Here is a 25,095-nt window from a genome sequence, read left to right on the forward strand (position 1 = left end):
TCTCCTTCCAGACAAGCGCTGCAGTAGCCGGGCATCCTAGGGGCATCCTTGCCCTCTGAGCCATCCAATCCCCTGGCCTGGGGCTGTGCCCCCTATAGGGGAAAGGGCCTATGTGCTGTTCCCTGTCCCCCATAACCAGTCAGTCCCCCAGCCTGGCCTTGGGTCTGCCTGTTCCCTGCCCCCCTGAGCCAGCCAGGCCCCCAGCCTGGGGCTGTGCCCCTTAGAGGGGAAAGGCCCCTCCACAATCACCTGGAGATCAGCCTGTCCGGGTTAACAAATCCCTTCCTTCTCTCCCTGTAAGTACTGTGACTGTTGGGGGCAGAGATGGGTCTGTCACCCCTTGTGGGGCTCTTCGTACCCCCCAGCGGAGGCCGGCCCCTCCAGGAGAGCTGGCTGAGGTTTTCCAAAGGGCAGAGCCTGTGTCAGAAAACGTGGCTCGATTGAAATCGACAAGCTGGGGAAGGCAAGTGTTGAGAGGCAGTTCCCTGCCGGGGGAGGCCGGTTCAAAGCGGGCGTTCGAACGGAATGGACCGAGCTGAGTTTTTTTCATTTCAAAATGACCCTTTCTTGGGTTTCCGGATGGATTTGATGATTTTGGTGTTTCTAAGACTGGAATCAAAGCAGCGGCTGACCTGGGTTGATTGTGCGCTGGAGGAAATGGAAAGTCCCAAATGGGGTATATTGTGTTTCTGTAATACATAAAAAGGACAACCAGTCCCCATTTTTGTATTATTTTTTGGGCGCGGGGTGGGGGTGGGTCATGTTTTGGCCAATAGCCTATTTTTATATGGTAAACAATTAATTGGTATTTTATCAATTGTATTTAAAAAGTCCAGAGGGCATCAAACTCTTTCAATGCACCCAAACCAACCTTAGGGGTCCCCTCCTCCCCCCGAAACGTTGGGGCGAGTTTCACAATCTGGTATCTTTAGATACGTCTCTTTTGTTTCCATTTTGAAACGAAGTTGGGGGGGTTTCCTTCCAAACCACACTTGCTCTTCCTGGCCTGAGCTCCCACCTGAGGCTGGTAGAGATAAGGCGGGACGTGGGGCTTGAGCTCTTGGTTCTAGCCACGTCTTTGCCCCCAGCCTAAGAGGAAAGGACTCAGGGGTAGGTGACATAGGAAAATGTCCACGTCCCCGGCAGTGACTCTGGTTCACAATAGGGAGAGCACCCCCGCACCCCAGCTCACTCCCTGCAGCACAGGGCCCCCCAGCACCACATTGGGGCACCAGGGCCAGTCCTGACTGCCAGGGGAGAGCCCCCACCGTGTCCCCTGTAGCACAGCGCCCCCTAGCACCATGATGGGGCATTGGGGCCAGCCCTGACTGCCAGGGGAGAGCTCCCCCAGCCGGCTCCCTGCAGTGCGGCGTCTCCCCCTTCACACATGGGTTGGTGGTGCCTCCTCGAAGGCTGCCTTGAAGGCCTGCACCAGGGGCCTCCGCACGGCGTCCTGGAACTCTCTCCCGGCAAAGACGTACAGCAGGGGGTTGATGCAGCTGTTGAACATGGCCAGGCACTTGGAGAGAGGGATGGCCACCAGGCGCACGGCGCTGGGCACGTGGGCCGTGGAGATCCTGGCCAAGGCCAAGGCATGGTAGGGCAACCAGCAGAGGAAGAAGCAGAAGATGACTCTGGTGACCACCAAGAGGGGCTTGCTGGACTTGGCCAGCCTCTTCCGCCTCATGGCCACCACCAGGACAGAGTAGGACACGGAGATGACCACCAAGGGCAGGAGGAACTGGGAGAGGAAGATGAACACGGTCAAGATCTCGGCCTCTTGGCGCCTCCAGTCTTGGAAGACGTCCAGGTTGCTGCAGGAGCTCCGGTTCCTCTCGAAGGAGAGCTCGGAGAAGAGGAAGGAGCTGGGCACGAAGGTGGCCAGCGACAGGGCCCAGATGGCAGCACAGGCCACCCAGCTGAGCCGTGGTGTGCGGTGATTGCGGCACCAGACCGGGGCCACCACCACCACGCACCGGTCCACGCTGATGGCACTGAGCAGCAGGACCCCGCTGCAGAGGCTCAAGCCGAAGAGGCAGTTGGCCAGTTTGCAGGCCACGGAGCCGAAGGGCCAGTCCAGATCCAGGGCCAGGTACAGGACGGTGACCAGGATCAGAGAGGTGGAGGCCACGTCGGCCACAGCCAGGTTGAAGAACCACACGGTGTTGGGGGTCCAGCGCAGCTTCCAGCCCGTGACCCACAGCACCGCCCCGTTCCCGGCCGCCCCCGCCAAGAAGATGAAGCCGAAGGCCACGGCCGTGGTGACCTTCATGGCCTGGCGCAGTGGGGCCTCCCCGGATGTGGCGTTGACGGGCAGCATCGCCCTGCCGAAGAGACAGGGTAGGTTGTGAAAGGCCCTACGCTTGGGTTCTCTCCCATGGCGTCGGACGTGGGGCTGGGAGCCAGGACTCCTGGGTTCTATCCCTGACTCTGGGAAGGGAGTGGGGTCTGGTAGGTTAGAGCAGGCAGGGGCTGGGAGCCAGGACTCATTAACTGGGCCACCACTGAGATCCCAGACTCAGCTGAATGCTGGGATGATCCGGACCTCCACCCCCACCGTTACCCATGTGCTAACTAAACTAATGGTTGTGGACAGTGTGTGTGTACACGCCTGTGTGTCTCTGCTGGAAGGAATGAGTGTGTGTGTGACGGCTCCCCCCACCCCCGTCCCTCGCTCTGAGCCCTGCTCACTTAGTGATGCTAATAGGCACAGTTGCATTGACCGCAGGCCCCCCTCCCTGCTTTGTTCCCAAACACCCAGCTGGGCCCAACGCTTCCATCCTAATGCGTCAATTTCCCAGCCCCGTGGGGGTGAGAGCTCAGCTGGGTGCTGTGCCGGCGGGGGGCCCGGGAGGGCCGGCGTCGCTCGGCACTGGGCGAGGAGCCAGCTCCCAGGTCCCCTACCCCCGTGGGGGGTGGTTAGGGCTTGAGCACGGCTGCTGGGGCCCAGACCCCTGTGCCAGCTGGAGCTGGGGGCAGAGTGAGGAGAGGGGAGGGGATTTGGGGGGGAGGAAGTGGGATGGGAGAATTGGAGTCAGGACTCCTGGGTTCTATCCCCAGCTCTGGGAGGGGAGTGGGGTCTAGTGGTTAGAGCAGAGTGCGGGGGAGGGCGGGAGCCAGAAGTAGGACTGCTGGATTCTCTCCTTGGGTCTGGGAGGGGAGTGGGGTCTATTGGTTAGAGGGTGGGGGGCTGGGAGGCAGGACTCCTGGTTTCTATCCCCAGCTCTGGGAGGGGAGTAGGGTCTAGTGGTCAGAACGAGGGGGGTTGGGAGCCAGGATTCCTGGGTTCTATCCCTATTTCTGGGTGGGTTTAAGGTTGCCAACATCATATTTCAAAAACAAGGGACTATTTACTTAGCGACCCTCCCCGCCCCCGATATTGTTGTTATGATTATCATTAATAACAACCCTCAGCAGGACTCACCTACATTCGCCAGGGGGGTTTTCTTGCTGCTTTTTGCAGAACTCAGCGAGTCCCGAGCTTCTTGCAGGGAGATGGAAAACCAAGGGACGCTCCTTGTAATAAAGGACGGTTGGCAGCCCTGCCAGTGGGTCAGAGCAGGGGGGCCCTGGGAGCCAGGACTCCTGGGTTCTCTTCTTGCTTCTGCGACTGATTCGCTGGAGGAGTGCCTGTCGCTCCTTCCTCGGCTCTTGCATTTACACCTCTCTATAAATACTGTCCCCCAGGCCCCCCCCCCCAACCACTAGATCCCGCTCCCTGCCCAGAACAGTGGAGGGAACCCAGGAGTCCTGGCTCCTGCCTCCCCCCCACCACAACCACTAGACCCCACTCCGCTCCCACAGCTGGGACTAGAACCCAGGTGTCCTGGCTCCAAGCCCCCTCCTCCCAGCCCTAGACCCCCCTCCTCCCGGCCAGGAACAGAACGTACCTTCCCTCCCCTGCCAGTTGCCACCGCCCCCTGGCAGGACCCGTTCACCTGTCCCCCCCCCCCCCGCAATGTTCCCAGACACACTGTACAGCTGTAGCCAGAGCAACGGCATCCATCCTCAAGGTCTCGGCTACAGAGAAGGGGGGGAAGAGCCCAGCCCTGGCTGTGAATAGAACCCAGGAGTCCAGACTACTCTCCCCCCACCCTCTACCCACTAGACCCTACTTGTCTCCCAGGAGCCCTGCCTCCCAGCCCCCACATCTAACCACTAGATACCACTCCCCTCCCAGAGCCGGGGGTGGAAGGAACCCAGGAGTCCTGGCTTCCAGCCCCCCTGCTCTAACCCATTAAATCCCAGCTCCCTCCTCCCCCCACCCCAATTCCCCACAGCAAAAGCAAAATCACTCACCTGAGGAGGAACGATTCTCCAGGGGTTAGAGTTGGCGAGGGGGGTGGGCTGGGAGCCAGGACTCCTGGGTTCTATCCCTGGCCATGGGAGGGGAGTGGGGTCTAGTGGGTTGAAGTGGGAGGGGCTGGGAGCCAGGACTCCTGGGTTCTACTCCTGGCCCTTAGAGGAGAGTGGGGTCTAGAGGTTAGAACAAAGGACGGGCTGGGAGCCAGGACTCTTGCTTTTCCCGTGCCTCAGTTTCCCCAGCTGTCTGAGTCGGGTAGCGCTGGTTTCCCGGGGGGTGGGGGCATAGGTGCTGGAACTAGGGGTACTGGGGGGGGGCTGCGGCACCCTCTGGCTTGAAGCGGTTTCCATTATATACCGAGTTTGCAGTTTGGGTCAAGGGCTCCCAGCTCCTCCCATACAGATTGTTCCACCAGCCGGAGGGGCGGGGGGTTCACCCCGTCTGGTGGGAGCCCAGAGGCCGCGGGGATGGGGGCCAGGCTGCCCGGCCCCTGGGCAGGGAGCGGGGCGCGACTCACCTGGCGGCCGCCGGGCGGGTCCGGGTCCGGGTCTGCTGCGCAGGGAGCCGGGCCGGGCGTGTGTGGCTGGAGGGAGGGAGAGAGACTGTGTGTGTGTGTGTGTGTGTCTGCCGCCCCCTGCTGGAGGGGGTCAGCCCCGCAGTGTGTGTGTCACAGCCTCTCCTCCCCAGCCTTTCTAACTCCAGCTTATGGAACTTTTCAGCTTTTCAGCCCCCCCAGGCAGCGTGCAGGGGTAGGTCGGGGTCACCTCTGGTGCCAGGCCTCCCCCCCGTGGGCACTCCCAATCAGTGTGTGAAAGCACACACAGGTATCACAGCAAGGCTCAGCAGGGACACACAGAGCAGGGCTCACCCCCCCAAGCCAGGGACAGCAAGGTCACACACGCAAATACAAATACAAATATCATCGTTAGATGAGGAAACTGAGTCACAGAGAGGGGACAGAACCCAGGAGTTCCGCCCTCCCCCTCTAGCCCCCTGGCCTCGCCTCCTCTCCCCTCCCCTTCCCGAATCAGAAATAGAACCCAGGGTCCTGGCCCAGAACACACAAGACTGTGGAGCAGGGAATAGGACACGGGTCCTTTCCACTCTCGGGGGCGCCGGCTCTGGTCTGGCCCTAGGGCAGGGGACTGCCTGGCTCGGCGGGAGGGGGCTCGGAATGGTGCTGTGTTGACTCCAAGTGCACAGAAAACCCAGTGGAACTCCCTGCTACAGGACAGAGTAACTCACCTTCCTCCCACTGCCGGAGGTACTCAGCTGCCTGTCGCAGGAACTGCTGCTACACCCTGACTCGAGAGAGCGTGCAGGGTCCTTCTCACCTCATTGTAACACAGGAAGCCTCAAGCCACGGAGCCGCTTCTCTGCCCCCATGGCCGTGCTGACAGCCCTGCACTAGGGTCCTCGGGGTATTGGCTCTGTCTGGGACTGCGCCTCCCGCGACTTGTTAGCGTGGAGTCCTCTGTGCTCTGCAGACTGGCCTAATGGTTAGAGCAGGGTGTGGGGGCTAGCCAGGACTCCTGGGTTCTATCCCCAGCTCTTGGAGGGGTGTGGTGGATTAGCGCAGGAAAATAGGAAGTCAGGACTCCTGGGTTCTGACTCTTGCTCTGGGAGGAGAGTGGGCTGTAGTGGGTTAAAGCAGGGGGATGGGAAGTCAAGACTCCTGGGTTCTAACCCCAGTTCTGGGAGGGAGGGAGTTCAAGCATCATAAAGTGGGAATTTCACATCTGATTGACTTGAAACAAGACAGAGAAATTCACCGTCTGTCAGAGACCGCGCATAATTATATCCCTCTGCATTGAGTCCCACGGGTTAACCCCATTAATACTCTGTGGCAGGGAGTCCTGCAGATGCACAGAAATGTGGGGTCCAGTGGTACCCCCTGGGCAAATATCAACACCACCCGTCGCCCCTCAGAGGGAGCCGCCTGTCCAAAGGGACTAGAGCTTCGACGGGGCTCTCAAAGAGGCCCGCGCCCCAGAGACGCGGCTGTGGTGTCTGGCATGAGTGCGGCCGGGCTGGTGGCCCGGGGTTGGACGTGAGTGTGCAGTGAGCAAAGGGATGTTGGATTCAGGGGGCCGCTTGCAACCAGGTGCTGCAGACGCTGAGCTCAGAACTGCCCAAGGCCTGGGAGCCCGAGTCCTCCCACAGCAGATCTGCTAAGGGCACTCCTGCCGCCGGGCCTGCAGAGAAACCTCTTCCTGTCAGACCCGGCGAGCCCAAGTGCTCTGAAATCCACCCGCCCGCTCGGCTTGGCTTGAAATTGGCCGTCTCTGAGCAAGGCCCGGGGCGGAGTGAGTGGGGCAGGTTCAGAGGGTCGTGGTCCGGGGCCCTCAGCTAAAGCCGCATGAAAAGGAGCCGTTCTTAAATTCTTCACACCGCTCTGAAAACCGGTTGCAGCCTCGCATTGACTTGGAAAGTGGCACCAAGCCACAGGGGCTCTGCTGGAGTCTGCGGGGGTAAAGGGCGGTTTTTTGATTGGGGGCATCAGGAGATGCAGCCCCCTGAAGATGAGCTGCTGTTAATACTCACAAATTGCACTGATGCCCCCCATGCGGCGGGCAACTGCCTTGAAAACCAGCACTTAGCAACGGAGGTGGGAGTGATGCAAATTTGGGGTCCTTTGGTAGAGGGGTTCCTGCGATACAGGCCCCCTCCTACTCCCCTGCACATCCTGATTGAACATGTTCAGATGGTTATAATGTTCTCGGTGAAAGCAAAGAGGCCAAATTTCAGGAAACAACAAGCCCAGACAGACCCTGAGCTCAGCTATGCAACAGGAGCAAGGCTGGTGCAGCCGTACTGCAAAAGTGAGTCCGCTCCTCAAGCTGGTCACACCTGTGTTTAATAGCAGTTCACACCTCTGCGAGTTACGGCTTCCGGAAATTGAGGGTGAGTAACACCCACGCTGAGCTGACACGTGGGGGCCTAGAGACACGGCCACTGCTATTTCGATCTCAACATGGAGATGTTTGAGTTCTCCTCCCTATTATCAGCTTTGACCTGGTGTTTTCAGCCACAATGGGGCTGAATTGGGACCACAGATGGCATGTAAGTCCTGTGATAATAACCAATTCTTTGGGTCTCTGGTTATTCTGGAAATTTTAGGGGGGGGCACTTATTTGGAGATGATCCCAAATGATTTTTTTGGCAAATGAAAAGGCGGGGGTGGGAGAGGGTTTCTTTCAGTCAGAAAAAAATGGGGTTTTTTGTGAGCTTGGATTTTACACATTTTAAATAAAAATAAAATAAAATTGAAGCACATTTCAAGACAAAGCCATTTCGAAAAAGAAAATCAAAATGTTTCATATTGAAACATGTTTCAGATTTTTGGTGGTTGAGCGAAACAATTTGGCAAACTTGATACTAGTTCACTAAATGTTTTGATGTTACTAAGTTTGCTCTAACTTAGAGATCACTGCCCTCCCAGAGCTGGGGATTGAACCAAGGAGTCCTTGCTCCTAGTCCCCGCACTCTACCCTGCTAGACCCTGCTCCCCTCCCAGAGGCAGGAGAAGAACCCGAGAACTCTGACGTGAAGTCAACAGAGCGACACTGATTTACACTGTCCGAGGATCTGGCCTGTTCACTCCATGCCCTACTGCCTTACAGGCTTAATATTTCAAAATAACTGGTGATTATTTGTTATGCTTCTATTTTTGGAGGTTTTCCCAGATGAACACCATTAAAGAGGCCTGATCTTCCAGAAGGAGCTGAACCCTTTGTGAACATCAGGCCTGTTGCAAGGTGTCTCAGGTCAGTATGTGCTTCCATGGACTTCACCTGCAAAGCGGAGAATGTTCTCAATTCCAGAGACGCCGCCCTGAGGGGTCTTGTTTGTAAAAGGCTCTAGGTTCCATAATTTTTTAAAAAAACGCGGTGACTTGGAACCCAGGAGGTTCGAGAACTAGCCACATATCTAGAATTCACGGCATCCTATTGTGTTTTCAAACATATAGGTGCTTGGAGCCCTTGAATACTAGACCATGTCACATCCGATTGCATTTCAAGACATTGTCACACCTAGAACTGAAGAAGTTTAAGAACTCACCAAATATCTAGAACTCATGTGACACTACTGAGTGTGTATTTACTTACACACACACACACACACACACACACATTATATATATAAAAATCCAATCATACCCCATGAGTTCTAGACATTTGAGTGGTTCTTGAACCTCTTGAGATCTAGGTCTGCCAAGTTTTTTAAAACCCAAACTGCTCCTCTTTGGTCTAGGATGTCATATATGAGCTTGGAAACTAGGATGTTCTAGACTACATAGGAGCTATTTGGGTTTTAAAATCTTGGCAAACCTAGAAACCAAAGGTTCAAGAACCAGCCAAATATCTAGAACTCATAGGATCTTTGCTTTCGAAACATACAGGGGCCTGGAAAACGTGATGTCTAAATCTAGCCCACATCAGACCAGATCACATTCAAAACACTGACAGAGCTGGGACCCAAAAGGTTAACTATCGGCCAGGACTCCTAGAATCCATGAGATCCTATTGAATATTGAATCAGCGAAAGGTGGTATCTGTCATGGTTGTCAGTCTTGTTTCATCTGAACAGTAAAATGCACGTCTAACTTCCCTACAGCCTCCACTCCGGGCTGGTGGCCTATGCAGGCCTGGCTTCCTCAGACAACCCCGTGGGCTCTAGGTGACAACTGGTGGAGCACCCCAACAGCATCTGCCTCACCTCTGGCTAGAATCAGAGATTCCAAGGCCAGATGGAGCATGGTGGTCCCCTACTCTGACTTCCTGCAGAACATCCCTGAATTAGTCCCTGATTGAACTAGAGCCAGACCTCTTTGAAAAGCACCCAATCCTGCCTTAAAAATTGCTGGAGATGGAGAATCCACCAGGAGGGGTCTTCTGAAGTCTTTATTGTCCTTTTCATCTGCTAGCCCTGAGCCTTTGCCAAGGTTTTCTAACTTGGCTAGAGCTGGCAGGTGGGATCTTCTTGGTTACTTGGACATTACCTCTTCACCACCCTGAAGTGTTTATGGGCAGGTGGTTTCTCTGGAGTCGCTCTTTGTTGTGCCAACTTGTTTTCCTTACTGGCCACTCTTAAACTAATCCAGAGCCTCCACACACTAAATATCCCAGTGATTGGGTCACACAGTGGTTATAAAGTATTTCAGAGGCGCCACACAAGTCTTACAGAATCTATGTAGTTCAAGGAAAGCCTGGGAAAGGTTATTCCTTATTATATTTTATTTCAGGTAGTTCTCGGAACCCCAGTCCTGGCCCAAGGCCCCACTGTGCTAGGTGCTGTACAAATACAGAACAAAAAGACAGGTGGTGTCCCAGAGAGCCACAGTCTAAGGAAATGCAATGGATAGAGACCTGGGCTCGGACGCAGGAGACCTGGGTTGTTCCCGGTTCGGCCACTGGCCAGACTGAAGGTTCTACTGGGTGACCGTGGCCAAGTCAGTGCCCCACACCGTGCCTCAGTTTCTCCATTTGTAAAAAACTGGAAGACTGCTACTGACCTCCTTGGTAAAGTTCTTTGAGATCTACTGATGACAAGCACTAGAGAAGAGCTAGATACCTCTATTATAATACACGGACTCTTCTATAATGTACTACATTGAATGGATTTTAAACCATTTGGAAATCTAGGACCATGATGAAACTTTTAGCAAGCAATCTGGAACCTGTTGGATTCTATGTGGTTTGCAAAGACTCCAGAATCCAGTGATGTCCCAGGCCCAGTCAGGAATCTAGAACCCATGGACTTTGAGTACCAACCCACCGAGAGGCTTACAATAAATGAGATTCCAGAGCCTGCTAGTGATGCAGAATCAGTCAGGTGAGAGTCACTCAGGTGAGAACACATTGAGAGATCAAAACCAGACAAGATTCTGGAGCTGACTACTGGTTTGGTGCCATTGACAGCCCATTGAGTACAAAAAAATTGAGAGACCTAGAACGTATGGGATTCTGGAGAGAGCAGGGAATCTAGAATTCAGGGACACTGCAGGGTTTATAAACAGGACCCATCAGGTTTTAGAACCATGAGGAATCTAGAAAGAAATGGCATACCAAATGTTCAACTCTCCCTAAACCTGGGCATCTTCAGGCCATCTCCTGTTTTGTGTTCTCAATTTCAGACCCTTGTCTTCCGCTATACTTGGGGGCACTGCTGCCGAGATCGTCAACAAAAGCCGCTTTGACCAGAGTGAGAAGAGACATCCTGAAGACCTGCCAGAACTTCTCCCCCACAAAGAGGTAGAGGATGGGGGTGAAGCAGGCATTGAAGCAGGACGTGAAGGTGTAAATGACCAAGAGGGTGCCTGTCACTGACTCTGGCACCTCCTTCTTGTAGAGATTCAAGCTCTGGTAGAGGTGGTAGGGCAGCCACCCGAGAAAGAAGGAAACCACTGCGGCCACCATGACTTTGAAGGGCTTCCCAGCCCACACCAGCTTCTTCTCCTTCATCTTCAGCCCCACCCGGCTATAGCATCCCACGATGGTGCAGAAGGGCAGAAGGAAGCCTAGCAGGAACCGGACCATGAAGATGGCCAGGTGGACCCGTCTCCCCAGCTCCTGTGGCTCGGCTCCATTCCAGTCTCTGGAGAGGGCGTAATTGTTAATGCAGATGATCCTGCCCCCGTCCAACACCTGGGTCTCCCGGAAAGCCAGATAGGGAGCGCTGAGACTGAAGGAGGCCAGCCACACACCCACAGCCAGCTTCCGAGCTCGGGGCACATTGCGGTGATGCCGGCACCAGATGGGGTGGTGAGAGAGGGTGTAGCGGTCCAGGCTGATGAGGGTGAGAAGGAAGACAGAGGTGAACATGCCCAGAGAGATGCAGGTGTTGAGGAATTTGCACATAACCGTGCCGAAGACCCAGTGGAAACCCAGGAGAACGTAGACAATGAAGAAAGGGATCAGCAGGGTGAAGAGAAGGTAGCAAGAGACCAGGTGGAGGAACCAGAGCGTGGTCACTGTCATCCTCATCTTCAGCCCCAGCACCCACAGGTACAGCCCGTTCCCCACCACACCCACCAGGAAGGTGGTGAAGAGCAACACGGCCGCAGCCAGGTGAGTGGCGCTCACAGCTGCTGGGGTCTGGCTGGAATTCGCCCCTGTGGTTGGTGGGAGAGTCATGTTGCCTTGGTCCATGGTGCCCTGGGGAGAGAGAGAAGATGGGTTAGAAGGGATGACAGAGGAGAGGAAAAGGGGGAGGGGAAGAAGAGGAAGGGAGAAATGAGGGGTTTAGGAAGGCACCATTGGAGAGGATCTCTCTGGGTGTCCTCTGTTCCTCTAGAATATCCAGGCTAGATATTCTCAGCAACATGGCTATAGTTGGTTAAACTCCTTGCTACAGGGTAGAACTATGGGCCGAGGGAAAAAGGGATAGTAGATGTGGGAGGAGTGGGGACAGAGACAGTTTAGCAGGTCAGATACACACCTATGCTGATCTGGAGAACGGGCTGGCTCAGAGGGGTGGGGAATGGAGATGGGGCCTTCCCCACCAGGAGCGGCTGGTTCCGATCTGGCTCCAGGGCAGTGACTGGGTGGCTCAGGGAGGTGGGGGTCGGTCCTGTTTTGCTGGTGCCGCTGGCACTCACTGCTACAAGGTGGAAAAAGCCACCCGCCCCCTACCCCGTCTCTCGTACTTATCTGTCTGCCACGGGAATTGCTGCTTCACCCTGTCTCGAGAGAGAGCGCAGGGTCCTTCTTACTCTCATTGTAACACAGGAAGCCTCAAGCCACCGAGCTGCTGCTCTGTCCCCCAGCCGGGCTGCCAGCCCTGCAGCCGGGTCCTCTGGGCTATTGCCTCTGGCAGGGACTGCGTCCCTTACGGCCTTGTTAGCACGGTGCCCGCTGTGCTCTGCAGCCTGGCCTAATGCTTAGAGAAGGGCAGGCTGGGAGCCAGGACTCCTGGGTTCCACGCCCAGCTCTGGGAGTGGGGTGGGGGTCAGAACTCCTGGGTTGTGGGAGGAAAGGGGGGTCTTGTGGCTTAGAGCAGAGGCTCTCAGCCGGGGGTGGGTGTACGCAGGGATCTGTCGGGGGTACATCAACTCACCTAGGTATTTGCCTCATTTTACCACAAGCTCCATAAAAAGAACCCGCGTGGTCCGTACAAACTAACATTTCGTACTGTGACTTGCTGAGACTGCCCTGTGTAAACGGGGAGCAACTCGTCTGACTCACCTGAAAGAAGTGGGAAATGTTCCCCCATGTCACAGACCTCGCCTACTACCTCTGTCTATTGAGTGCCCCATGTGGACCCCACTGATACCCAGTGGCAAGGAGTCTCCCAGGCTAACCTCACTCTCACTCAGTGGCAGTGAGTTTCATAGGCTAACCCCACTGATACCCAGTGGCAGGGAGTCCCACTAGTTTGCCTTTACAAGAGCAAATTTTGTGGCTTCTTGGGGGCCTTAGCAAGGAAATTCCCCTTTAGACCCAACACAGAGCCCTCTGCCCATTGTCTTGACTCACCTGGGGAGCGAGTGGTGGAAACACAGACCCAGCGCAGAGAGAGCCTCAGATGCTGTGTGTTTGGCCAGCAAAGCGTCCGTGTGTCTGTCCCCTGCACCCCAGAGACCTCCCCTGTGTATTGAGTTCACTCCCCTTAACTCTGTGTCTTCTACATGCTCCACCCCTCACCTGCTATTTGAGATCCACAAGCTGCAAACCATGAACGGAAATGATCATCGGATATTGTCTTAGCAAATAAACCACCTAAGCAACAGCCACTGCTTTAAAATTAGCCCCTCTCCCTCCCAGAGCCTGGCCTAGAACCCAGGAGTCCTGGATCCCAGCCCCCCGACTCTAATGCACTAGATGCTTGGCCAGTAGCTCATCTACTGAGGTGTGCCCCCGTGAAGAGGAAGGGGCTGTATTTTGCAGAAGTCCTTTCCTGAGAGGGGGCTGCACCATGACCCAGAGATAACCACCCAGCCCCGTTAGCTCACAATAAAATCTGAGTCACAAATGATGCAACTCCCAGCCAAGGAGTGGGGGGGTCTTGTGGATGAGAGCAAGGGGGCTGGGAGCCAGGACTCCTGGGTTCTGTCCCCGCTTCTGGGAGATGAGTGGGATCTCATGGGCTAGTGCAGGGGGCAGCTGGAAGTAAGGACCCTGGATTCTGTCCCCAGCTCTCGGGGGGGGGGGGTCTAGTGGTTAGAGCAGGTCAATAGTTGTGAGGGGTCCTGTGTTATCTACATGTTGTGGGTACGTCCCTGCGTGATACAACTCCTGTGAAATGCGGCCCCTTCCTATTCTAGATAAAATCTCAGTCACACCCAGCCCTCCCCAGAGTGTTCAATACACAGGCCCCATCCTCGGAGCTGGGCCCTGAAACCCTGGATGAGAACCCAACTCTACTGGGAAAACAGCCCCCAATGGCATGGTACACAAGACCCAGGTTGAATTCTCTTGGGAGTGGGGTCTAGTGGGTCCTGTGTGTGGCTGCAGCCTCATTGGTTTGTGCAGGGAGGAGAATGAAATGGCGTGTTCCTCGCTGCTCGGGCACGGGCTGCACACGTCTGTCTCTCTCTCTCCCTCCCCTCTGCTGCCTCCAATCCCCTTTGTGTTTTTCCTGCTCTTCCTTAAGGTCTCACGGCCCCTCTGCCTGGGTTTCCACTGGGTCTTGGGCACGGCCATGCACGAGCTCAACGCCTGCCTCTCCCTGGGCATGTTCTCTGCCATCTTCCTCCTCACCCTCACCAGCCTGGACCACTGGACTCTCCCCTGCTCCCTGTCTGGTGCTGCCATCCCCGCACTGTGACCCAGATCAGGAAGCTGGTCGCGGGCATGTAGCTGGTCTCCTTCGCCCTCAGCGCTCCCTAACTCCTGGAGTCGTCTGCAAGAATAGTTACACCTTCTCTGGAGAAGGGGACGGAGCCGAGACGCAGGCCTGGAGGAGACCTCTCCATCTGCTGCTGTTCAGGGTGCAGTTTCTGCTGGACGCCCTGCTGCCCCTCCTCACCAGTGTGGGATGCCAGGGCCGGAAGGGGCTGGAGATTAAGAAGAAGGGGACGGTGAGGAGCGGGAAGCCTTTCAAAGTCATGGTGACTGCGGTGGTGTCATTCTTCATCTGCTGGCTGCCCGACCACCTCTGCCACGGCCTGCTGCTCCAGAAGAATGCGGTGCCGTTGTCGGTCATGAGTGCCTGAAGGTGCCTGGAGTTAGAGAGCATTGGAAACTTGTCATCCCACTTGTTTCTTCATCCCTGATGCTTCTGAAACCCTGTGGGTTCCAGGTATCTCAATGTTTATAAACCGATTCCAGAGTCCTCGTTATCGGCAGAATCCCATGTGTTCTCTCAATTTTTTCAAAGTCAATGGCTGTCAAGGGTTCCAAATCACTAGCGGACTCCAGAATCTTGTTTGTTTTTGTTTCTTGATGTATTCTAACCTAACTGATTCTCATGGCTTCTGCATCACTGGCGGGCTCTGGAATCTTTGTTTTAAGTTTTTCAAAGACTTCATACTTAATAGGGTCCATGGGTTCTAGATTCCTGACTGGTGCTAGGACTCCAGTGGATTCTAGAGTGTTTTAAAACCATATAGACTCCAACAGGTTCCAGACTCTTTGTTGACTTAAAAATCTCATGTGGGTTCCAGATTTCCAAATGGTATAAAATCCATTGTGTGTGGTATATTATAGAAGAGTCTGTGTATTATAAGAGCAATAGCCAGCTCTTCTCTAGTGCTTGTCCTCAGTAGATCTCAAAGAACTTTGCCAAGGAGGTCAGTAGCAGTCTCCCAGTTTTTACAAATGGGGAAACTGAGGCAGGGAGTATGGAAGTGCCTTGGCTAAGGTCACTTAGTCCGCCAGTGGCAGAGCCAGGAATGGTACCAAGGCCTTCTGAGACCTGGACCTGGTCTCTAGCAAATACTGACTCCTTAGACAGTAAGCTCTCTCTTGTTTTTATACAGTGCCTAGCACAGCGAGGCTTGGGGCCATGACTACACCTCCCACTGGATTCTAGCCCTGTCTCTGGGAGGGGAGTGGGGGCTAGTTTTCAAGCAGTTTCTTAGGTGGTTGCTCTGCTAAGACAGTGTCCGAATGACCATTTCCGTTTATGGTTTGCAGCTTTTCAACGTGAGAGAGTAGGTGGGGGTGGAGCATGTAGAAGACACAGAGTTAAGGGGAGTGAACTCAACGCACAGGGCAAAGCTGAGGCGGGGACAGACACGTAGACGCTTTGCTGGGCAAACACATGTCATCTGTCTCTCTGCTGGGTCCGTGTTTCCACCACCTGCTGCCCACGAGAGTCAAAACAATGGGAAGAGGGCCCAGCATTGGGTCTAAAGGGGAATTTCCTTGCTAAGGCCACCTGGGAGCCACAAAATTTGCTATTGTAAAGGGAAACCAGTGGGACTCCCTGCCACTGGGTATCAGTGGGGTTCTCCTGTAAAACTCCCTGCCACTGGTATCAGAAGGGTTAGCCTGTAAAAGTCCCTGCCACCGATAGCCCTGGGGTTAACACAGGGCACACAATAGACAGAGGTAGCAGGGGATGTCCGTGACGTGGGTGAATTTTTCTGTTTTGGTTCATGTTAATTAGATGAGGTGTTCCCCCCTTGGGGAGTCTAAGCAACAGGATCCCACGTCCCCCCAGAGCCCAGGAGTCTTGGCTCCCAGCCCCTCCCACATTCTCTAACCATTAGGCCATTCTCCAGAGCAGACAGGACTCCATGCTAATAAGGCTGTGAAGGAGGCAATCCCAGACAGAGGCAAAATCCCCGAGGTCCCTGCTGCAGGGCTGGCAGCCCGGCTGGGGGGCAGAGAAGCAGCTCGGTGGATTGAGGCTTCCTGTGTTACAATGAGGGTGAGAAGGACTCTGCACCCTCTCATGAGTCAGGGTGTAGCCTCAGTTCCTGTGACTGGCAGATGAGCACAAGAGATGGGGTGGGGGAGGGGTGGCTTTTTCTTCCTTGCAGCAGTGAGTTCCACCGGCACCAGCTCCTGCATGCTAAGAGTCAAGAGCACCAATCCCCCCCAACTGAGCAGGCATGATCCCCTGCCCTGGGGCCAGATTAGAGCTGGCCACCTGAGAGGGGAAAGGACCCATGGCCCATTTCCTGCTCCCCTGTGCCAGCCAGTCATCCAGATCACAGCTACGTGGTATTCTCTGCATAGCTGTATATTTGGTCTCCTAGAGTGTCCTCTTCTCCACTCCTCCCATATCTGCTATCGTCCTTGTCCTCCCCTACTGCTCACAGCTCTATCCTGTAGCAGTGAGTACCACTGGTTGTAGCCCAGTTTCTGGGAATATCCAGTCGGGATATTCTGGAGGACCAGAGGTTGCCCAGCAAGGTGTCCCCTCCAACGTTACCTTCCTAACTCACTCTGGTATTTCTCCTTTCTCCTCTTCCACTCTCCCATGTCACCTCCACTGTCGTCCCTTCCAACCCCTCTTCTGTCTCTTCCCAGGGTGCTGTGGAACAAGATATCATGGCACTCCCACCAACCACAGTGGCAAATTCCTGCAAGACCACAGAGACCATGAAGACCCCACACCTGGCCTCTGCTGTGTTGCTCTTCATCACCTTCCACACAGTGGTTTCCTTCTTCCTCGACTAGCTGCCCCACCACCTCTACCATGGCTTGAAGCTGTACAAGAAGGAGGTGCCAGAATTGGTGACGGGCGTCCTCTTGGTCATTTACACCTTCATGTCCTGTTTCAATGCCTGCTTCTCCACCAACCTCTACCTCTTAGTAGGGGAGAATTTCTGGTAGGTCTTCAGGACGTCTCTTCTCACTCTGGTCAAGATGGCTTTTGTTGATGATCTCAGCAGCAGTGCCCCTGAGTCTAGTGGAAGACACGAGTCAGAAGTCGAGAACACAAAACAGAAGATGGTGTGAAGGTGGCCAAACTTAGGAAGAGTTATAAACTTGCCATCCCAGTTGTTCCTAGATCCCCAACGTTTCTAAAACCTGATGTGTTCCAGCTATGTCAAAGTTTATAAACCCTACAGTGTCCCTGGATTCTAGATTCCCATGCGTTCTAGGTCACTCAATTTTTTTTCAAACTCAGTGGGTCACTAATGGCACCAGATCAGTAGCCAGCTCCAGAATCTTGTTGGTTTTAGGTCTCTGACTGTGTTCTAATTTAATTGACTCTCTTGGATTCTGCATTACAAGCTGGCTCTGGAATTTCATTTATTTTAAGCCTCTCAATGTGTTCAAACTCAAAGTCCATGGGTTCTAGATTCCCACCTGGATCCAGGACATCACTGGATTCTAGAATGTTTTCAAACCACATAGAATCCAACAGCTTCCAGATTGCTTGCTAAAAGTTTCATCCTGGTTCTAGAGTTCCAAATGGTTTAAAATCCATTAGGTGTAGTATATTATAGAAGAGTCTGTGTAGTATAATAGCAATATCTAGGTCTTCTCTAGTGCTTGTCATCAGTAGATCTCAAAGAACTTTAGCAAGGAGGTCAGTAGCAGTCTTCCAGTTTTTACAAATGGGGAAACTGAGGCACAGAGTGGGGCAGTGACTTGGCCAGTGTCACCCAGTAGAACCTTCGGTCTCTCCAGTGGCAGAACTGGGAACAAACCCAGCTCTCCTGTGTCCCAGCCCAGGTCTCTATGCATTTTGGGCTTTCTGTGACATGGACTCTCTTTTTGCTCTGTGTTTGTCCAGTGCCTAGCACAGCGGTGTCCTGGGCGAGGACTGGGGCTCCAAGCTCTGCTGAAATAAAAAAATAATAATTAATAATAATTCCCAGGTGTTGCTTGAAGTACGTAGTTTCTATAATTTTTTTGTGGCAGCGCTGAAATAATTTCCAACACCATGTGACCCGATCACTGGGATATTTAGTGGGGGGGAGGCTCTGGCTTAATTTAAGAGCAGCTGGTAAGGAAAACAAGCCGGCAAGACAAAGAGCGGCTCCAGAGAAACCCCCTGCCCGTGAGCACTTCAGGGTCGTGAAGAGGTAACGCTCAAGCTAGTGACTGTGATGTGGTATGGAATGTGGGTGACCATTCATAATATTATGGATACCAATATTACGAAATTGCAGTGAATCATACGAGATATGCCCTGTAAGGTTTCACTGGGCAAGTTATTGTAGAAACAGAGTGTGGCGTCCTTCCCAGATGGCCGGAGGGACAGTCACAACTGACCCCTGGTGGGCAGAACCAGGACACCCGTGCCCGTCCCACCGGAAGGAGAGGGGCGGGACAGGAACCAGAAGTATAAAAGGCAGGCCCTCCAGCTCCGTGACCACTCTAGCGCCTCAGACCTGGAGGGACAGCCAGAGCTGCCAGTCGCTGGAGACACTGAGGAGTTGCTGGGGCTGCCGTTAGCTGTTTTATCCTGGCGGGATGATCAACGACACTGGGACCCAGGTATTTCCACCCCTCCCCTTGAACGGGAGTGTAGGAAGTTGCCTGGAGAACTGAATATAATTTGGCTGTTTTCTCATTCACAGCTGGCCAGTTATGGCTGAATTTCCCCACTGACCTATTGGTGTACCACTCCATCACTGTTAGGGCCCTGGGCTGGGACCCGGTGGATTCGGGTAGGCTCAGGTCCCCCTACCCCTGCCACCTCACCACCTCACCAGACTCCCCACCCTAGGCCAAAAGGCCTGCATTTATTAGCGGTTCACCAACTGTTTGGACCCCTGACTGTTTGGTGCCCTGCCCTGCCTGAGGGCCTTGCTTCTTTACTCTGATTGCAGGCCAGAGCCCTCTAGTTGTTTGGTGCCCTGCCCTATCAGAGGGCCTGGGCCCCTAACTAATTACTGCTCTACACCGCCGACGGAGACCCTTATGCCCATTCCCCCTGAACTGTGCCCTTCCAGCCGTGTTGCAGTGAGGGGGCATGGCCTCCTTCCCAGACAGAGGAGGAACAGCCGCAACCACCTTAGAGTTCTGATTTGCGAAATATGATAAGCTGATTGACATGTATGTGTCATCTTTGTATCATGAGTTATAAATATGTGTGGTATATTGACATCTCAAACTTGTGCTGTGTATCTGGGTGACACCCCCAGTCACACTGGCATCTGCACTATCTAGCCTGTTGGATGGCCCATCCAGGGCAATCAGCTGTACAATGAGCCCGTTGGGAGAAGCCAGGGGACACGCCTATGAGTCAGCAGGACATGTAGGGAGATGCCTGTGGACTCCAAGTGCTTTTCCATGTCCATATGGTGGGAGCTTGTGTTTGGGACAGAGGATGTACAAGCCACGTGGCAAACATAAAAGGCAGCTGCATCTTCTCCATTTTGTCTTCAACCCGGCTTCTCACCTCTGGAGCAACTTCTCTGCACACTGCAGCTCTCAACGAAGATCTGACAGGCCCATACAAGCTTTGGGTGTGTTCCAGAAGAACTTTACAAGCCAGCAAACTCGCCAGTGCTGCGAGGAACCTGATCTATGGACTCAGAAATCATATGTACGTATCTGATTGCTTTCACCCTTTAACAACTCTCTTCTCTTTCTTTTCTTTTAGTTAATAATAAAACCTTTAGTTTTTAGATACAAAAGGATCGGCTGGCAGCATGGCATTTTGGGTAAGATCCAAACTAGTATTGATCTGGGAATGTGGTTGGCCCTTTGAGGACCAGAATATTTTGTATAGTGAATAGAGTTTTAAGTAACTTCTCACTGTACTGGAGTTATTTGCTGATTGGGAGCCTGCGACTGGAATGCAATAGAGGGACCTGTGTGATTTTTTTTTTGACTTCTCAATAACCCGTGTTGTGGACCAGGAACACGGTGTGTGGCTGGTTGGTGAATTTAACTACAGTATTAACCACCAGTTTTGGGAGAATCTGCACTCCTTTTTTGCAGCCCACCCTCACCTTGGCATTTTCAGTTTGGGGTACCACAAACATTGGGTCACAAGTCACAGTAAGTATGAAGATCCCACCTGCCAGCTCAAGCCAAGATACAAAAGCTTGGCCAAGGCTGGGGGCCAGCAAATCCAAAGGAGAAGAAAGATTTTAAAAGACCTTCCTGGTGGATTCTCCATCACCAGCAATGTTTAAGGCAGGACTGGGTGTTTTTCTAAGAGATCTGCTCTAGTTCAACCAGGGACTTTAATTCGGGGATGTTCTTCAGGAAGTCATACTAGGGGACCACTATGCTCCTTCTGGCTTTAGAATCTCTGAATCTATCCAAAGGTCAGGGAGATATTATTGGGGTGCTGTACCAGTTGTCACCTGGAACCACTGGGGTAACTGAGTAAGCCAGGCCTGTGTGGGCCACCAGCCCCGGGTGGAGGGCTTCAGGTAAGTTAGATATGTGCGTAGCTCCTCTATTTTAAAAATCTTTTCCCTTTCCTATTGTTCAGATGAAACAAGGCTGGCAACCATGACAGAAAGCACCTCTCGCTGATTCAGAATTCAGTAGGATCTCATAGCTTCTAGGAAACCCTAGCCAGTTCTTAACCTCTTGAGTACCAGGACTCTCAGTGTTTTGAATGTGTTCTGATATGATGCGATCTAGATTTCAAACATCAGAGCCATTGGCCATTATCTTTGAAAACTTGTGGCAATCAGGGGAGGTCCCGGATGATTGGAAAAAGGCTAACGTAGTGCCCATCTTTAAAAAAAGGAAGAAGGAGAATCCGGGGAACTAAAGACCTGTCAGTCTGACCTCAGTCCTTGGAAAAATCATGGAGCAGGTCCTCAAGGAATCCATATTGAAGCACTTGAAGGAGAGGAAGGTGATCAGGAACCGTCAACATGGATTCATAAGGGCAAGTCATGCCTGACTAATCTAATTGCCTTCTATGATGAGATAACTGGCTATGTGGTTATGGGGAAAGCGGTGGACGTGATATATCTTGACTTTAGCAAAGATTTTGATATGGTCTCCCGCAGTATTCTTGCTAGCAAGTTAAAAAAGTTTGGATTGGATGAATGGATTATAAAATGGATAGAAAGCTTGCTAGATTGTCTATCTCCATGGGTAGTGATCAATGTCTCGATGTCTTGTTGGCAGCCGGTATCAAGCAGAGTGCCCCAGGGGTCAGTCCTGGGGCCAGTTTTTTTTTTCTTCTTTATTAATGATCTGGATGATGGGATGGATTGCACCCTCAGCAAGTTTGTGGATGACACTAAGCTGGGGGGTGAGGTAGATATGCCAGAGAGTAGGGATAGGATCCAAAGTGACCTAGACGAATTGGAGGATTGGGCCAAAAGAAATCTGATGAGGTTCAACAAGGACAAGTGCAGAGTCCTGCACTTAGGACGGAAGAATCCCATGCACCGCTACAGGCTGGGGACTGACTGGCTAAGTGGCAATTCTGTAGAAAAGGACCTAGGGGTTACAGTGAATGAGAAGCTGGATATGAGTCAACAGTGTGCCCTTGTTGATATAAAGGGTAATGGCATCTTGGGCTGCATTAGTCGGAGCATTGCCCGCAGATCGAGGGAAGTGATCATTCCCCTCTATTGGCACTGGTGAGGCCACATCTGGAGTATTGTGTCCAATCTTGGGACCCCCACTACAGAAGTGCTGTGGAAAAACTGGAGAGAGTCCAGTGGAGAGCAATGAAAATGATTAAGGTGCTGGGGCACGTGACTTATGAGGAGAGGGGTCACTTGCAACCAGGTGCTGCTGACGCTGAGTTCAAAACTGCCCATGGTCTGGGAGTCCCAGAGCAGATCTGCTAAGGGCACTTCTGCATCTGCGCCTGCGGAGAAAACTTTTCCTGTCAGAACCGACAAGTCAAAGAGCTCTGAAATCCACGCACCCTCTTGGCTTGGCTTGAATCTGGCAGTCTCTGAGCAAGATGGGGGCAGAATGAATGGGGCTGGTTCGGGGCCTTGGGATCCAGGGCCCTCGGTTAAAGCCGCATGAAAAGGAGTCACTCTTAATTTTTTCACACCGCTCTGAAAACCAGTTGCAGACTCACATTGACATGTGAAACCCTTCTGCCAGGTGGAGCCAGCAGCATCAAGGGCCGGGTTCAGTATCTAGGGGTTCCTTTTCAACAATACAACACAAAACTGTCTCGAACCCCACCCAGTGACCTGGGACAATTACACACCACCCCCTGGGTGCCTCTAAGAATCAGTACTTCCTCTCTCACAAGCACAGAGTTTAAGTGTAGTAAAAACTTTTAATAAAGGAGGGAAGTAACTCAGCATTAATTTGGGAAAACACCGCAACTAGGGTTCATAAACACAAACCATGAGCAAAAGACCCAGCTGTAAGTAGGTTTGGCAGGGTGCTTTGGCCCTCAGGATCTTAAGTCCAGCAACCTCCAAAGTCCCTTTAATGTGCCCATCCCTTCTCTGTACCCCACTCACAGTTGCTGTCCTTGGCCAGTGCAGCCCCAGAGTTCAGAGGTTCAGCCGCAGAGTTCGCCACCCACCCTGGGTGGAAGGTGGGGGCGGGGAGTAAGGAGGCACCTTACATGCTGCACTGCTTGGGCACTCGCTGATTGCCATGCCTCTGCGGGGCTCTGCTCGGGCCCTCTCCACCAGCTTCTGTTGGGAATGGCTAGGGAATGGTGTCCCTAGACTCCGGGGGTGAGCGACGGGATGGATCACTTGATGATTCCCTGCTCTGTTCATTCCCTCTGGGGCACCTGGCACTGGCCACTGTCAGAAGACAGGATACTGGGCTAGATGGACCTTGGCTCTGACCCAGTAGGGCCACTCTTATGTTCTTCTCTGCTGGCCGCTTACTCCATCTCTCCACCAGCCACCTTGCCGGCCACTTTCCCCACCTCTCTGCCAGCTGGCCACTCACCAAGATGTCTTCAGGCCCCACCCCCCACTTAACACAACTGTCAGTGATTTCAGCTGTTTATGGGAGAGCCTCTCTGCTAGTGCACCTGGATAGTCTCTTGCAAGAGAGACACTGTCCCAAAGTAGGTCTAAGACTTAGACCTAGGTATCAGTGATTTCAGCTCTGCAGCATGTAACAAGACTCTCAATTGAGTCTAAATTAGCTCTTTTATTATTCTACAGAGAGAGAATAGGTCAAACACTGTCTGGGACCCAACCCACACCACCAGCTACCTATCCACACCCTCTCTCCACTCACTGGGCTTTGAAACCCATGTCCCCTGCCTAGTGAGTGCTGTTCAGTTGAGGGTGAGTCCCTCCATTGGGCTATGTGAGGTACAGTTCTGCTGCCCTTGGTTCGCACAGCAAGGATACCAATGTTTATTACTCCTTCCCCAATAACAAGGAGACTGGGGATCCAACTCCAGCCAGAACTGATCATTTGGACAAGCAATCCCATCATGCTGAGCGAAGCAGGGTGGGTGTGTCCATGCAAACGAAATCAGCTTCCACATCTCACCACTAGATGTTAGGGGAGAGCTCATGCAGACTCTGCTTACACTTGGAAAGTGGCACCAAGCCTCAGGGGCTCTGCTGGAGGAAAGGGTGAATGTTTAATTGGGGACTACATGAGATGCAGCCCCCTGAAGGTGAGCTGCTGTTAATATTCACAAATTGCACTGACGCCCCCGTGCATGGGGCAATTACCTTGAAAAACGGGGCAGGGTTTGTAATGCAAATTTGGGGTCATTTGGTTACCGTTATACAGGCTCCCCCTCCCCGCCACACATGCTGATTGAACATTTTCAGATTGTTATAATGTTCTCGGTGCAAAGCGAGGAGAAATAGCAAAGAGGCCGGATTTCAGGAAACAACAAGCCTGGACGGCCCCTGAGAACAGCTACGCAACAGGACCGAGGGCCAGTGCGGCCATACTGCAAAAGTGAGTCCGCTCCTCAAGCTGTTTGCACCCGTGTTTAACAGCAATTCACCCCCTGTGAGGTACGGCTTCCAGCCGAAATTGAGGGTGAGTAACACACACATTGAGCTGACATGTGGGGGCCTAGAGACATGGCCACTGCTATTTTGATCTAGAAAGGGAGATGTTTGTGTTCTCGTCTCTATTATCGCCTTTGACCTGGTGTCTTCAGCCACAATGGGGCTGAATTGGGACCACTGATGGCGTGTAAGTCCTGTGCTAATAACCAATTCTTCGGGTCTCTGTTTATTCCAAAAAATTGGGAGAGGGGCACTTATTTGGAGATGACCCCAAATTATTATTTTTTGGCAAATGAAAAGGAGGGGGGGATTGTTTCAGTCCGAAGAAAATGGTTTTCTTTGTGAGCTTAGATTTTACACATTTTAAATAAAATTGAAGCACATTTCAAGACAAAGCCATTTTGAAAAAGAAAATAAAAATGTTTCATTTGAAAATGTCTGATTTGTGGTGATTGAGCGAAATAATCTGGCAAATTTTATACTAATTCATGAAATGTTTTGGTGTTACTAAGTTTGATCTAACTGCTAGAGACCACTGCCCTCCCAGAGCTGGGGATTGAACCGAGAAGTCCTTGCTCCTAGCCCCGCCCCCAGACCCCCCTGCCCTCCCAGAGCTGGGGATTGAACCAAGGAGTCCTTGCTCCTAGCACCCCCCCCCCGACCCAGACCGCACTCACCTCCCAGCGGCAGGAGAAGAACCCGAGAACTCTGAAGTGAAGTCAACAAAGTTACACTGATTTACACTGGCCGAGGACCTGGCCTGTTCACTCCATGCCTTATTGCCTTACAGGCTTAATATTCCAAAATAATTGGTGATTATTTGTTATGCTTCTCTTTCTGGGGGGGTTCCCAGATGAACACTGTGACGGGGCGCAACTCACCACTGCGGTGCCTCCTGCTGGCTGTCCAGGGAATTAGCGCTGTGCCCTTTTCTGGTGGTGTCTTGCCTGCTGACACCTCTGTTCCTGGACCCACATCACTCCCAGGACCACGGCGTCCTCCTACGGTGACACTGTCCCCTGGCTGCGCCACACTCTGTCCCCCT

At 53.1% G+C, this 25,095-nt stretch overlaps 2 protein-coding genes and 1 pseudogene across 2 annotated transcripts; 1 reads left to right on the forward strand and 2 right to left on the reverse strand.

Moving 5' to 3' along the window:
- Positions 1-1,381: 1,381 nt before the first annotated feature.
- On the reverse strand, positions 1,382-3,657 carry LOC140902818 (chemerin-like receptor 1). The gene is made up of 2 exons (XM_073323327.1): positions 3,425-3,657; positions 1,382-2,324 (listed from the first exon to the last, which is right to left on the reverse strand). Exons 1-2 carry the CDS (start codon positions 3,655-3,657, stop codon positions 1,382-1,384), a joined length of 1,176 nt encoding a protein of 391 aa, XP_073179428.1.
- A 2,661-nt stretch (positions 3,658-6,318) lies between these two features.
- On the forward strand, positions 6,319-17,157 carry LOC140902960 (putative G-protein coupled receptor 33; annotated as a pseudogene).
- On the reverse strand, positions 10,405-12,991 carry LOC140902860 (putative G-protein coupled receptor 33). Its single transcript, XM_073323432.1, has 2 exons — positions 12,781-12,991; positions 10,405-11,460 (listed from the first exon to the last, which is right to left on the reverse strand). The coding sequence occupies exon 2, from the start codon at positions 11,452-11,454 to the stop codon at positions 10,405-10,407; it is 1,050 nt and encodes a 349-aa protein (XP_073179533.1). The 5' UTR covers positions 11,455-11,460; positions 12,781-12,991.
- Positions 17,158-25,095: the final 7,938 nt, after the last annotated feature.

Source organism: Lepidochelys kempii, chromosome 24 (genome assembly GCF_965140285.1).
Source record: "Lepidochelys kempii isolate rLepKem1 chromosome 24, rLepKem1.hap1, whole genome shotgun sequence".
In the NCBI taxonomy this organism is placed as follows: Eukaryota; Metazoa; Chordata; order Testudines; family Cheloniidae; genus Lepidochelys; species Lepidochelys kempii.